This window comes from Astatotilapia calliptera, unplaced genomic scaffold (assembly GCF_900246225.1).
Source record: "Astatotilapia calliptera unplaced genomic scaffold, fAstCal1.2 U_scaffold_166, whole genome shotgun sequence".
Lineage (NCBI taxonomy): Eukaryota > Metazoa > Chordata > Actinopteri > Cichliformes > Cichlidae > Astatotilapia > Astatotilapia calliptera.
Genome location: NW_020535692.1, coordinates 22913 through 36442, shown reverse-complemented (window position 1 = coordinate 36442; position 13530 = coordinate 22913). Strand labels below are relative to the sequence as shown.

The 13530-nt window shown below is 42.8% G+C and overlaps 1 protein-coding gene across 1 annotated transcript; it reads left to right on the top strand.

Annotated features, from left to right (window-relative positions):
- Positions 1-3450: 3450 nt before the first annotated feature.
- Positions 3451-10583, top strand: LOC113017622 (amyloid protein-binding protein 2-like). Its single transcript, XM_026160762.1, has 10 exons — positions 3451-3728; positions 5911-6079; positions 6169-6258; positions 6363-6430; positions 6510-6615; positions 6701-6825; positions 7215-7300; positions 7678-7868; positions 8633-8798; positions 9108-10583. The coding sequence occupies exons 1-10, from the start codon at positions 3580-3582 to the stop codon at positions 9368-9370; spliced, it is 1413 nt and encodes a 470-aa protein (XP_026016547.1). The 5' UTR covers positions 3451-3579; the 3' UTR covers positions 9371-10583.
- Positions 10584-13530: the final 2947 nt, after the last annotated feature.

Below are 13530 nucleotides of genomic sequence, written 5' to 3'. Positions count from 1 at the left end.
GTGATATTCTTACTGCTAGTTAACTGTGCCAGGTGTTCTGTACAGTAGGGATGGTGCCATGCTGTCTACGGCCATGACTGATAAGAATCTGTTTACGCTAAAAGCTGCTTGTGGACTGGATTTTTTTATTTTTTGTGTTTCCTGCAATTTGACTGTTGACCCGATGTCTCCCTTTGACTTCATCACTGCAGACACCTCCTGCACCACTGTTTCCAGGCCCTTATGGACCACGGTGTGAAAGTGGCCTCAGTTCTGGCAAACTCCTTCAGCCGCCGCTGCTCCTACATCGCCGAGTCTGACGCCCACGTCAAAGAGAAGGCCATCCAGTTTGGCTTTGTGCTGGGTAAATGTCAGGGCTGGGCAGTGGAGGCTTCAGATAAGCACTGTGTGGGATAGAAGTGCAGAGCTGTCCTTATGTTAGGTGGTTGATAACGTACAATATAAACAGCATATAATGTGGGCCATATTAGGGCTGTGCGATATGACCAAAATCTCATATCCCGATATAAGACCTCTATCGTCCCGATAACGATATAAATCACAAAAATGTAACATTTTCTGTAAAGTCTGTGAATCTCGGGCAGGTGAAGTGTTTCCAGCTGCGCGTCATGTAGCTGGAGTCGAGTGTTTTAACCGATGCATGAAACGATACATTTTAGACATAAGTTGTAACGGCGCCGTTTTCTTTGTGAGTATTTATTACACGGCGTGCTGCGGGGAAAAGCCTGTTCTAACGTTTGAGTCTAAGCTTTATTTTTTAGCACCGGACGGCTCTTTTTTACTTTTCATCTGTAAATAATCTGCATCTTTCACGTGATTCAGTTTATTTTGAAAAGTCTCAACAGGATCTTGAGCTTTATTGTGAAAGGTTTATGTGGAACATAAACAATCGAACACGCGATGGTGTTACCGTCGTTGTTGCTAACGACAACACATAAAAACAGGCGCTTGTCCGTCTGTAGTGTGGTGATATTAAATATAAGAGAAAGAGAGAACTTTAAGAAATTAATATAGCCACTACAGTGACCATCAGAACATGAACAAATATTACCGTAAACAGTTTATTTTGCGACACCACGAAACAAACGAGAGGGTAAAATGAAACGATAGACGTTTTTATATAGTCATCAGATACATATCGTTATATTGAACAGCCCTAGGCCATATGTATTATGATAATACGTTATTATAATAATTGTCATGTAGGGCTGAACGATTATGGAAAATAATCTAATTGCGATTTTTTTGCCCCAATATTGCGATTGCGATGCGATATGCGATTATTTTTTAAGGTCTTTGTCTTCTGTATTATTAAACAAAGACAAGCAATACATCATATAGTATGGCCAATACTATATTACATTAATTTTAAACTGTTCTTTCCTGGAAGACAGACCTCTGTTATGATGACATGAGGTGATGCATGAATTGATGACTGACATTTTTATTTAACTTCTTCAATCACAACAGTATATTTGAACATACACAATAGTTTATTTTTAGCTTACAAACATCTGAGCATAAAGTGCTGACAAGGAACCCTGGTGTAAACATTAAAATGAAAGTCAGTACAATGTGCAGATTGCAGAAATATACATAAACAAAATCAGTGGCTTTACCACACTCAGTTTTTCGACATCTGTGAACTACTAGACAGTCATTCAATTAAAAAATAATATTAAATAAATCAAACTAATAAATAAAAAATACACACATCTTACTGATCTCTGCAGTCAGTAACATTACACATAAAGTGCAAACATAATAGCAATTGTATAAACACACACACAAACACGCCTTTAAAGTTTAAAGGCATGAAATTGGACGGTCTAGTTCTGATTAGCGTCACCGCTGTCTCGGTGGAGTTTAATAAACTCGGCCGTCTGCTTCTTGCTATCTAAAATATAACCAGACACTGGTGTAAATTCTCGACTGTCTCATACTTCTGTTTAATAAGTTTTCTGTTTGACGTTTAGTCAGCTGTGTGAAAACCAAGGAGGAACCCACCCGGGGGATTAATAAAGTTTTATTTTATCTAATCTAATAACTTTAATCTCAGCCAAACCGATTTACTCACGAACAAACAAAACACTGAAAAAAGCCCAACAATAATATTTTTAGGTTGTCTAAGTGACTTATATATTACGTTTAACCCGAGCAGCGAAACTCCGCGGTGATCTGAAAATGATGTGCCGGGAGTTGTGCCGTTCTCGGCCGCATCAGTAACCCTCGAGCTCCCGGCTAGCTGTCGAGCTGGTGGGTAGCAGACGCCTCTGAAAACGTCGAAGCACTTTTGCAAATATGGGATATCTTGATAAACCGAGCAGATATTTGATGTTTACACAACTACTTTCTCGCCTGAAAATATGTTAAAAGTTTATTTTGTGACCCAGAAAGATTAGTATGAGTAATTTTAAAACTTAGTAGCGGCCGCCATTGCTGGAAACTGGAGTTTGGCTGGGCCGCGCTATGAATTCTGGGATATGGTAGTAATTTGGACAGCCTTCGGCGCGTCGCTGTGACGTAATCGGTCCACAAATGCGGCCTCAGGAGGATGCAGCCCATGAATTTGGACATGTCCAGAGTATAATTGCAGCCTTTGCGGTTAGAAAATTGCACTTGATCATGTCGCGATATTATCGCAAATGCGATATATCGTTCAGCCCTATTGTCATGTCATTGAGAGAATTTAATATTTGAGCAGAGTTCTAGCTCCCATAGATCTCTGAAACATTAGTCAGTGAATTCCAGATACTCCCCATCTTAACTCATTATGTGTATAAAGCACACCTGTCTGCAGAATCAGTTTCTTTCCAGTTTCTCCACCAAAGAACAAAAGTCTTCCCACATGACATTAACCCAAAACATACCAACAAGGTAACAAAGGAGAGGATAAGAAGAAGCTTGGCATTCCTATATGAAATTTGTGGAGTGAGCCGAAGCCTCAAGTTGCTAAGCAACAGCCAGGTTTTAGAGTTTCTGTAAAGAGCAATGGGCCAAAATCCCTACAAGAAACATCTTACTGCTGTGCTTCCCAACAAGGGTTTCTCCACCAAAATACTAAATATTTATTTCACTTAGAAACTGATTTGCATGTCATTAACTTTTACATAATGTGTGTTTCTGGATTTTGGGTTGATATTCTCTGTGCCTTAAAACTTTAGAGCAGGGGTGTCAAACTCAAATACAGAGTGGGCCAAAATTCAAAATGGAACAAAGTTGCAGGCTAACATTAATATTTATTGAAAAAAAAATCTTCCTCCAGATGTAAGAATGAATCTTTTCTTATGGACTCAAATAGGTTTTGCTGGAAAACTGAATATGGAACAAGCAAAGTATTAGTATTATACAGCTAATATATATATTAGCTGTATAATACCAGTAGGCCAGCTCTAATAATAATTTGGTATGGCTTCGCAGGCCAAATGTAATTAGGCTGCGGGCCAAATTTGGCCCACGGGCCAGAGTTTGACACCTATGCTCTAGAGATTTCTTTCTAAGTGACCAAACTTCCAGTCAAAGTTTGGTTTTCTTAAGACCCTTGTGCTATGACCAGCAGACACCATAGTTGTTAGGCAGATGACTGTCATGTTTCTGTTTGTAGGTGGCTTCTTGTCTGATGCGGGCTGGTATGGAGATGCAGAGAAAGTGTTTCTGTCGTGCCTGCAGCTGTGCACGCTCCACAGTGAGGTCCTCCACTGCTACCGGGCTGTGGAATGCTGTGTCAGGTCAGTGTCAAAGAGCTGCTTTTATTCACCAGGGAACTCTGTGTCCTATAGTTACAACACCATAATTGTTAGATGTGCCAGATATGATAGAATAGAATAGAATAGAATAGCCTTTATTGTCATTGTACAGAGTACAACGAAATTGGAGTGCCACTCCCTTGGTGCAAGTTTCAATAATAAATATAAATGTAAAATATAAAAAGTACAAAAAAAAACAATCGTAAGTACTCAAACAATAGTATGTACAATGTATACAGGATAGCAGCATTAATATGATGACAGTATGAATAGCAGCATAATATAATGACAGTGACGGTATGGAATAGGTTCAATTGTTTTTGTGCTTATTTACTACGGTGATAGCTCTGGGAAAGAAGCTATCCCTGAATCTGTTTGTCCTGGTTTTATGTGACCTGTACCGTCGGCCTGACGGTAATAGTTCAAACAGTTGGTTGCTGGGGTGAGAGTGGTCCTTGATGATATTGCCAGCTCTGCTGAGGTACCGAGAGTTTGCAGTGACCTCCAGGCTGGGCAGAGAGCAGCCAGTGATCTTCTGGGCTGTGTTGATGACCCTCTGCAGTACTTTCCTGTCCGCAGCTGAGCACCCTGCATACCATGTTGTTATGCCGTACGTTAGGATGCTCTCTATGGTGGCTCTGTAAAATGTCACCAGCAGCCTCTCCTCCAGGTTGTTCCTCCTGAGCACTCTCAGAAAGTGGAGACGCTGCTGGGCCTTTTTTTTACCACCGCTGTAGTATTTGCAGTCCAGGAGAGGTCATCAGATATCTGCACGCCCAGAAACCTCATGGAGTGTACCCTCTCCACACAGCTCCCGTGAATGTAAAGTGGGGCCGGGTCTGCTCTGCCCTTCCTGAAGTCCAAGATAAGTTCTTTAGTTTTCGTGGTGTTCAGTTGGAGGTTGTTAACTGAACACCACTCAGTCAGTCTGTTGACCTCATCTCTGTAGTCCGACTCTGTAGTCCGATGATGTTACACAACATGTGTTTTCTCCCAGAACACTTAGGCGTCTGACAGCACAGCTTGAAATGTTAGTTGTGAATAAAAGCCACTGAGTGATTCATATGAAGAGCTGTTAAACAGTCTGTCTTTACATTTTTTTGATTCTTATCAGATGAAAACGGATAAAACACAGAAACTGTATCTCATCACAGACGGTTAAGCTTTCCTTCTGAGTGGAAGTAGCAGCTATCTGTCATGGAGTAACAACACTGTAACTGTTATAAACTAAAACAGCAACATTGTTAGAAGTACCATGGGCCCATATTTAAGGCCTTGTATATAAATGAATCCTAGCAAATGGTATTAATGAATAAACTGAACACTGTAGAGCTAAGAAAAAGCTGCAAAAATGTTTGATCCAGATGTTTCTGTAGCATATTTGGTCCTGACGGGTGTGTTGACCGGGCACAAACATGTAAGCTGTGGTACAGTTTTATATGAGCTCTGCTGTCTCTGTAGTGTGTAACCGAGTGGGTGTGATGGGTTGTCCGTGATGGAGAGCAGTTTGTTCAGTGACCGCCTGTCCCTTGCTGCCCAATGACGATTCCAGATTAGTTTGTTGATCCTGCTACATGTCTACCAGCATCCCGAGAAACTAGAGACTGTTCATCCGCCTGTTGTACACAGCATCACTGTTGGGTTCTCCAGTTTAGTGTCCAGTCATTTAAGTGAACTATGGAAGTCAGCAACCATCTCTTTGTCCTGGGGACGTTCAGGAAGGGGAGATTTTTGTTGGACCATCCCACAAAACGTCTCACCAGTACCTGTACTCTGACTCCTGCCCACCCAACCACTGCAGTGTCGTTAGAGAGCATCTGCATGTGGCTCGATTCCCTGTTACACTGGAAATCTATAGTGTAGAAAATCAACAGGACTGTCCTGTGTGGTGCCCCAGTAGCACTAACACCACATTAAAGATGGGCTTCACCATCCATACAAACTGAGGAATCCAGGAGACGGTAGCAGTGGTGACAGCCAGCCTGAGCTTCTCTCATACATGCACACACACATGTTGCAAATTGCGGAAAACTGAATCCAGTTATTTTCAGGGAAACCAGTGCAGCAGTTTCCTTCCACAGCTTTTGTTGTTTTTAAATTGACAGTTATGCAGTAATACAGCAGATAAGACTGAGACTGAAGCGTCCCTGTCTTCTCTCTTCAGGCTGCTTCATGTCCGTAATGGAAACTGCAAGTACCACCTTGGGGAGGAGACCTTCAAGCTTGCTCAGTCTTACATGGACAAACTAGCCAAACATGGCCACCAGGCCAACAAGGCAGCGCTGTACGGCGAGCTCTGTGCCTTGCTCTTTGCCAAAAGCCACTATGACGAGGTGTGTAGGTTTGACCACTGAGGTGCTTTACAGTTTTGATACTGAGACAACTGAAAGTCCTTTCTGTCTGCAATGACCTTGTCTCTCAGGCGTACAGGTGGTGTATAGAGGCTATGAAGGAAATTACTCCAGGGCTGCCTGTCAAAGTAGTGGTTGATGTCCTTCGCCAGGCCTCCAAGGTAACACTCACACATGTATTTATCGCTCAGATCAGTCTTTGTCTGAATTTTTACACTAGTCTTCCAGACACATGTGTAAACTGTGGATTGTCTCTTCCCTGCAGGCCTGCGTGGTGAAAAGAGAGTTCAGAAAAGCAGAGCAGCTGATCAAACATGCAGTGTTTCTAGCAAGGTAACCCGCTGGGTGTAATGAAGACTCGACAGGGTACTTTCTAACATCGCAGTTTCTGACTGAAAATATTGTCTTACAGAGAACATTTTGGACACAAGCATCCCAAGTACTCCGACACGCTGCTAGATTATGGATTTTACTTATTAAATGTGGACAACATATGCCAATCGGTTGCTATTTACCAGGTACGTAGAGCGATGTGCTACAGGAGTATGCTCTTGTTTTCAGTGATGTTATTTAATTCAATCTTGTCTGATGTACAAATCCCAGACAGCGCTGGATATCCGACAATCGGTCTTTGGGGGGAAGAACATCCATGTTGCCACAGCCCATGAAGACCTAGCCTACTCCTCATATGTGCACCAGTACAGCTCTGGGAAATTTGACAATGCTCTGTGAGTGCATCTTCTAAACTCGGCTAATTACATTCCTCATGAGCTGCCTTGTAAATGTAGTCCAACACCCAAAGTCAGACTCTGGTATTTGGGTAATGTGTATGCAGCTGCACATATCAAATGTTTAACTGTACACACGGGCAGACGTAAAGATGACTGGAGATGCCTGTTGTTTGTGTAATTAATCATGTGATGCTCCTCGTGTATACAAAGGCTGTGAGTCAGCATTGCCTAATGGTGAGACCTTTGATCCACTTTTGGACCGTATGAGCTGCAAAACAACTTTGTTCAATGGAAACACTTGATATTCTTGGAAGTGTTTGTCCCCAATATGTAGAGTTTCCAGCCAAGTCTGAGTTACACGACTGAGTGCTGTGTTTGTCCCTCAGATTCCATGCAGAACGTGCCATAGACATCATAACTCACATTCTGCCTGAGGACCATCTTCTGCTGGCCTCCTCTAAGAGAGTCAAAGGTAAGGCAGGCAAAGTGGAGAGTAGTATTATGCTCGTGTGTGTGACTGGCTGCTTGTAATAAAGTACCTTGAAAGAACAATTTAAAACTGGTTCTTTGCTAAGTTGTCTATTCGTAGGTCAAACTTTTGTGGTTTGACAGATTAAAAAAACATTCAGCAAGTGAGTGAAAAAGCAGCCGATGTCCAAACAAACAGTTTGAAAGAGCTTCAGGACGCCTGGAGAATTATTGATTAAGACCAGTTTACATGGAGTCTGAATCCTTTAAAACATAAGAAGTTAGGGATAGCTCAAGACTTTTGCACAGTGCTGTATCTGTTTGAAGCTGTGCATTATGTCTTATAGACTCTATCCGCGTTTGCTTGTTTTTCCCCAACAGCCCTGATTCTGGAAGAAATTGCCATCGACTGTCACAATAAAGAGACAGAAGAGCGCCTCCTGCAGGAGGCTCACGACCTGCACCTCTCCTCGCTGCAGCTGGCCAAGAAGGCTTTCGGAGAGTTCAACGTACAGACAGCCAAACACTATGGCAACCTCGGACGACTCTACCAGTCCATGAGGAAGTTTAAGGTGAGGAGGACATGTGTGGTTTGTAATATTTGACACAATAATTAAAATTAAGGGGCATAAACCATCCCAGCGTGTGCCAGTTGTGCTGCCTTGTGATAAAAATAATCTCAGTGTAAGAAAAGGTCAACGGCAGAGAACAGCTATTCCACATTCACCTCATCTTGATTAAGAGATGAGTGTTTGTGTGAGAGTGAGTCACATTGTGCTTTTACAAGCACAAACCACTGTTTGTGGGAGACTGAATGGTTTTTGCTATTTAAAGCCAGAAATGATGAGATGTGAAATATTGTCATTGCAGTTGGCTGGGATTACACAAATATCAGAGTGGTGCACATTTATAAAGAGTGTGCACCAGTCTTAGATGCTGTCTTTGGCCTATAAAAAGCCAGAGTGGAGGTTAAAAGTAATCCTGCAGAAGTTCTAGTCTGCAGCTGAAATGACTTTGGGCAAGTATCTAATATCCTGCTGTTAATGAGAGACTGACTTGGGACTACACGTTATTCCTTTTAGTCCATTGGAAATGGACTGGAAAACAATTTAAGTGTGAAAGGCCATAGCTTGCTTTCAGAGTGTAATGTGACAACTTTACTTTGACCCAGTTACAACACTTACAGGCACTGAACCACTTTTTGTTTTCCGTGGAAACGTAGCTGGATGTTTGATTTATGGGAAAGGCCATGGAAACCAAATAAATATTGCCTTTGAGTTTTGTCTTTGTTTGTGATTCATATCTCTTTGTCTTGCACACGTATTTGTGTAACCAGGAGGCAGAGGAGATGCACATCAAAGCCATCCAGATTAAGGAGCAGCTACTGGGCCACGAAGACTATGAGGTGGCTCTGTCTGTGGGTCACCTGGCCTCCCTCTACAACTATGACATGAACCAGTACGAGGATGCAGAGAGGCTCTATCTGCGCTCCATCGCTATCGGTCAGTAAGAGCAGAACAAGTTCACGTCCATGTTTTTTAGTGTCACAGTAAATGAGGCCCAAGGCCTGGGTCCTGATGTTGCTTCGTCACAGAACATGTTGTACTGAGATGCATCATACTCAACCTACTTCTCAGTTAATTGCCAAGTTTTGCTGTTATTGTTATGTAATCATTTATGTAGAGCTGACATTAATCAGTCCAACACCTGACGTTACTTCGCTACAATGGAAGAGGGTAACATTATCAAAAACGGGGCTCGAGTCAGAGAGACTGAATGAAACATGGTCTGTGATGTTTCTGTCTTCACAGGTAAAAAGCTGTTTGGCGAGGGTTACAGTGGGCTGGAGTACGACTACCGAGGCCTGATCAAACTCTACAACTCAGTGGGAAACTACGAGAAGGTGTTTGAATACCACAACGTACTGTCCAACTGGAACCGGCTGAGGGACCGGCAGTTTGCAGTGGCGGATGCCCTGGAGGACGTCAACACTACACCCCAGCAGACCCAGGAGGTGGTACAAGCTTTCCTATTGGCCCAGAGCCTAGGCCCCACCCGCCCCTGTCTCGGCTGATTGGTTGACCGAAGGAGAAGGAGAAGAGAGGAGGGAAAAGAGACAAGTGGGTGGGTTTTAGCCTGGTGTGGACATGATTTGAGCCCAAAATGTGATGCTTCAGTTTCACACGGATTAGTAACACAGCAAATTCAAACATCACTGGCAGCTTGGTTGACTTTGTATGCTGCCAGTACACACACACAGACATACACACGTTTTCATGGAATAAAAAAAATAAATAGAGAAGACACTTATCAAACCTCATCAACACACTCTCACCATCAAGATGCAGTCACTGCGTTTCTCCAACAGAAAGAGGACACATGCCCGAGACTGGGGACTCGAAAAGAAACGTCAGACGTCCTATAAGGATGACGCACGACCTCCTCGCCTCTCATCTCACTCGCCTTTTTCTTCCTGGACAGCAGTTTTGCTTTTGTACCGTACCAGTGTAGCTCAGATCTCCGGGAGCGAACCCGTGTTCTCAAGAGCTGCACGACAGCATCTGTGGAATACCTGCACATCCATCAGCATCACTTGGCAGATCACAGCTGGAAATAGTTGGATATTTTTGACACTTGTACAGTTAAAGAAAATACAGATTGTACTCTTGAGTTTTATTTGAAGGCTTTTTGTTGTTGTTTTTTTCTTTGCAATTAACTGAACGCGAACCCTCAAAGTTGCGTGGAGGAGAATGTGATAACACCAGGTGTGGTTTTTACACACAACAGGTTTTCACAGGTCTTTTTTTCCAGCTTAGTACTGACATAGCATCATTAAAATGCCAATAATTTATATGCAAACATATGTTTATGTAGCCCTTTGTTTAAGTTTTCTTACTGAATGAGAAATGGCTCAACACTATGATAACAAGGGACACGGATGGGAGGGCAAAGAGGAAGCTGCTACATGTGCAAAGGCTCCGCAGCCTCGCTTTGTTCATCTTGAGGCTGTATGTGTGAGTGAGTGAGTGGAACACAACTCTCGGTGCCCAAGTGCTCCACCGATGACTACCAGCCTTACACCAGCTTGCAGTTATCTGTCTGTAGACGGACCCATATTTTGAAGTGCTAAATAAACTATTATATCCTTAACGGCGCTACAGTGGGGACCAATATTGTGTGCTTGTGTGCGTGTTTGCATAGCAGCCTGATTATTGTGCATGTGGCCTCTCTGCTTCACACCCTCCTGTCAGAAAATCCCATTAAAGTTCCTGATATGTTTTTCTGTTACTGGCCCATCGTTCAGAGTCTCGCTGTCCAGAATCTCATCTGTTGCTTTATTTAAAAGCTCAGCTTCGGCTGGTTTTCAGTTTTACTCGACATCTTAGCTCTATAACAGGGGTGGGGGAACTCCAGGCCTCAAGGACTGGCGTCCTGCAGGTTTTACATGTGCTTGATCCAACACAGCTGGTTTAAATGGCTAAATTAAAAAGGTTTCCAGAGGCCTGACAATGAACTAATCATTGGATTCAGGTGTGTTGACCCAGGGTCATATCTAAAGCCTGCAGGACACCAGCTCTACAGCTGCCATGTTGGTATTTTAAAGCTAACTTAGGCTCTCTAGTGGACAAAGTATGCAACGGCCATTACATACTTTGTGCCGAAAGGGCTTTAAAGGAACATGTTCTTATTTTTAGACTGTAATATTGTATCTTTTCATTATTCTCAGTTCTAAATAATCCTTATTGACCTTATCCTGAGCCTTGGGGCAGCCACTCAAGTCAGTGTCTATCTGAAAACAGCTCTTTTAGTGCCTCTGTCTCTCTTAAAGCCAGCTCTCTTCTGCCTGTCACACACAAATAGTTTGAACAGCAGGTGTGTAGCCAGAGCTGTGTGCGTGACTTAACCATGTTAATGGGTTTGGCTCACTGACATGAGAAAACAGAACATTTGAACACCTAGTTGGTCCATTTGAAACCTGTTTGGATTTTGTTCTGTATATTTGGAGTAAGCTACAGTGCTGCGACAAAGTATTTGCCTCCTGATTTCTTCATTTCATGCATGTTTGTCACACTGCAGTGATTAAGATCATCAGACAACATTTAAAATGAGATAACATACGTTTTTAATTGATTTGTGATTTTTGGTGAGGGACAAAAGAACCTACCTGGCCCTGTTTGAAAAAGGAAAAAAACAAAAACAGCTTTTCATAAAAAGAACATCACAGTAAGAGCATGTGGAGGGAGTGGGAGTGGAAGTGGGCTGCTTGGATGATTAAGGATCTGGATGGAAAAAGGAATTCTGCTCTCGACGTACAGCTCGAGCGTGCTCGGGTTACGCAGCAGAACAACACAATCCCAAATATACCAGCAAGTCCATGACCTTAACAGGTTGTTCATGGCCAACACCCCACCAGTGCTCCTCCGTACTCGACCAGTTTTTAGACTTTAGGCCAGGTAGGTTTGGATAACTTTTTACCCTTAATCCTAATTTTCAGCTTATTCTGGTTATGTCTGTGTAACATTAACAGTTGTATGATGACCTGAAAGTGAGACAAAAATGCAAAAAACAATGTATATATCAAGAACGGGGCAAGCTCTTGTTCACAGCACTGTTTATGTACCTGTGATCCTGTAAAGCCTTCCACTGCAGATGCTTTCAGTCTAATATTTAGTCCACAGTTTGGGAATCACCAGCTTCTCTGGATGGGATTTTTTCGTTAGTGCAATTCTAACATTACACATGGACCCTTGTTTCACTAAAGCAGTCTGTCAATATAAGAGGTGAAGGAGAAATGAGCGCTTAAAGAGACGCTGCGTAACAGTGGCGTGAAGAAAGGCATGGACGCATGCTGTAGCAGATGAAGGATGAGATTTTGCACAGTCGAGGCTGAACACAGGCTGTGGAGATTCTGTGCAACGTTACTGAGAATGTGATGCCATGGATGAATAGTCCGCTGTTAATTTAGTATTTAGTTTGTTTTGAAAAGAACGAATGAAGAAAACGAGCTTTGCCTTGCTGTTGCTTCAGTGCTGTCAATGTCTCCCTCTGTAACAGTGATGTGAGGGGCTGTAGCTGAGGAGGAGGTCCAGCTCTCAGCTAAACACTCAGTGCTTTGGCTTAAATAGACCCCCCACCCCTCCACCTCTGAGTAGATTTCTTATCTACAGACTTTACTTGTAAACAGGTGCATACAAAGAGAAGGATCATGAATATTTCTTTGTCTTAAAAAGTGAATCATGGAGAAACTTTGCATGATTTGACGTGTGTGCTGTGAGGGCTACGTCTGCATCTTCTCCAGAGGATTACAAAACAGGTCTCGGCAGCAGTTTCTAATCCAGCTTCGGCTGAGGTGCAAGTTCCTTTTTCCTGCTTGGCCAAGATGATCTGCTGATGTCTGAAAGGGAATAGTGTAGTTCAAGTGGTGGTGTCGGGGGTGGGGGGCGCAGGACAAAGTTCAAATTGAAGCTGCGATGTCTCCAACAGCCCGCTTCTCTCTTCAGAGTTCAAAGGAGACGTGTGGGATGTGTTCACTGTTGTCCTGTTACTGCTTCACTGTTAGCTTCAAAAACATTAAAACATCGTTGACCATCACAGTTTCCCTCTTTGCTGTCCGTCAGCTGTACACATCTGGACTTCACCATCCCAGCAAACAACAGGACACTTTTACACTGATGAGATGAAATATTCAGTTTATTTGATTTCAGTCCTTCAAGTTTTCTTCCTTTAAATCTGGCTTTAAGTATAGGTGAGTTATAGTGCATAATACAGCGAGTGGAAAGGAACTTCAGACTTTACTTGGAAATTGCCATTTTTGGCAATTGCCACTACATTTCACTGTGAAACTTTTACTCCTTTTATAGACTAGCCTTACAGCTTCCATCACTGACATTTTACACACAAGACAGATTTTAAAGGGTTAGGATTGCTGCTATACAAATCATAATCTTTTTTTTTTTACATATATTTGATCGTGCTGGAATTAAAAGTACACCCTGCAGAGCACATAAAAGAGGCAAACGAGGTAAAGTGTGCATAGTAGCAGGCACAGGCGGACGATCTTCCTGCGAGCATGCAGAGGTGGGATGCCCAGGATTTGTAAAGTGTTCACTCTGCAAAGTGCTTCTATTGCCGGGCATAAATGAGGGTCGTTAGATCAGGTAGCGAGGCAGCAGAGAAAGCCACAAGGTGTCTTTGGATCAAGAAGGCAGATCTGTTGACGACTGCGGCTGTGAG

Excerpts from the sequence above, each read along its gene's own strand:
- LOC113017622 (XM_026160762.1), top strand. The coding sequence starts at position 3,580 with ATGACTGTCATGTTTCTGTTTGTAGGTGGCTTCTTGTCTGATGCGGGC. Across the intron at positions 6,826-7,214 it reads GGGAAATTTGACAATGCTCT|ATTCCATGCAGAACGTGCCA; the intron begins GTGAGTGCATCT and ends TTTGTCCCTCAG. Across the intron at positions 7,869-8,632 it reads AGTCCATGAGGAAGTTTAAG|GAGGCAGAGGAGATGCACAT; the intron begins GTGAGGAGGACA and ends TTGTGTAACCAG.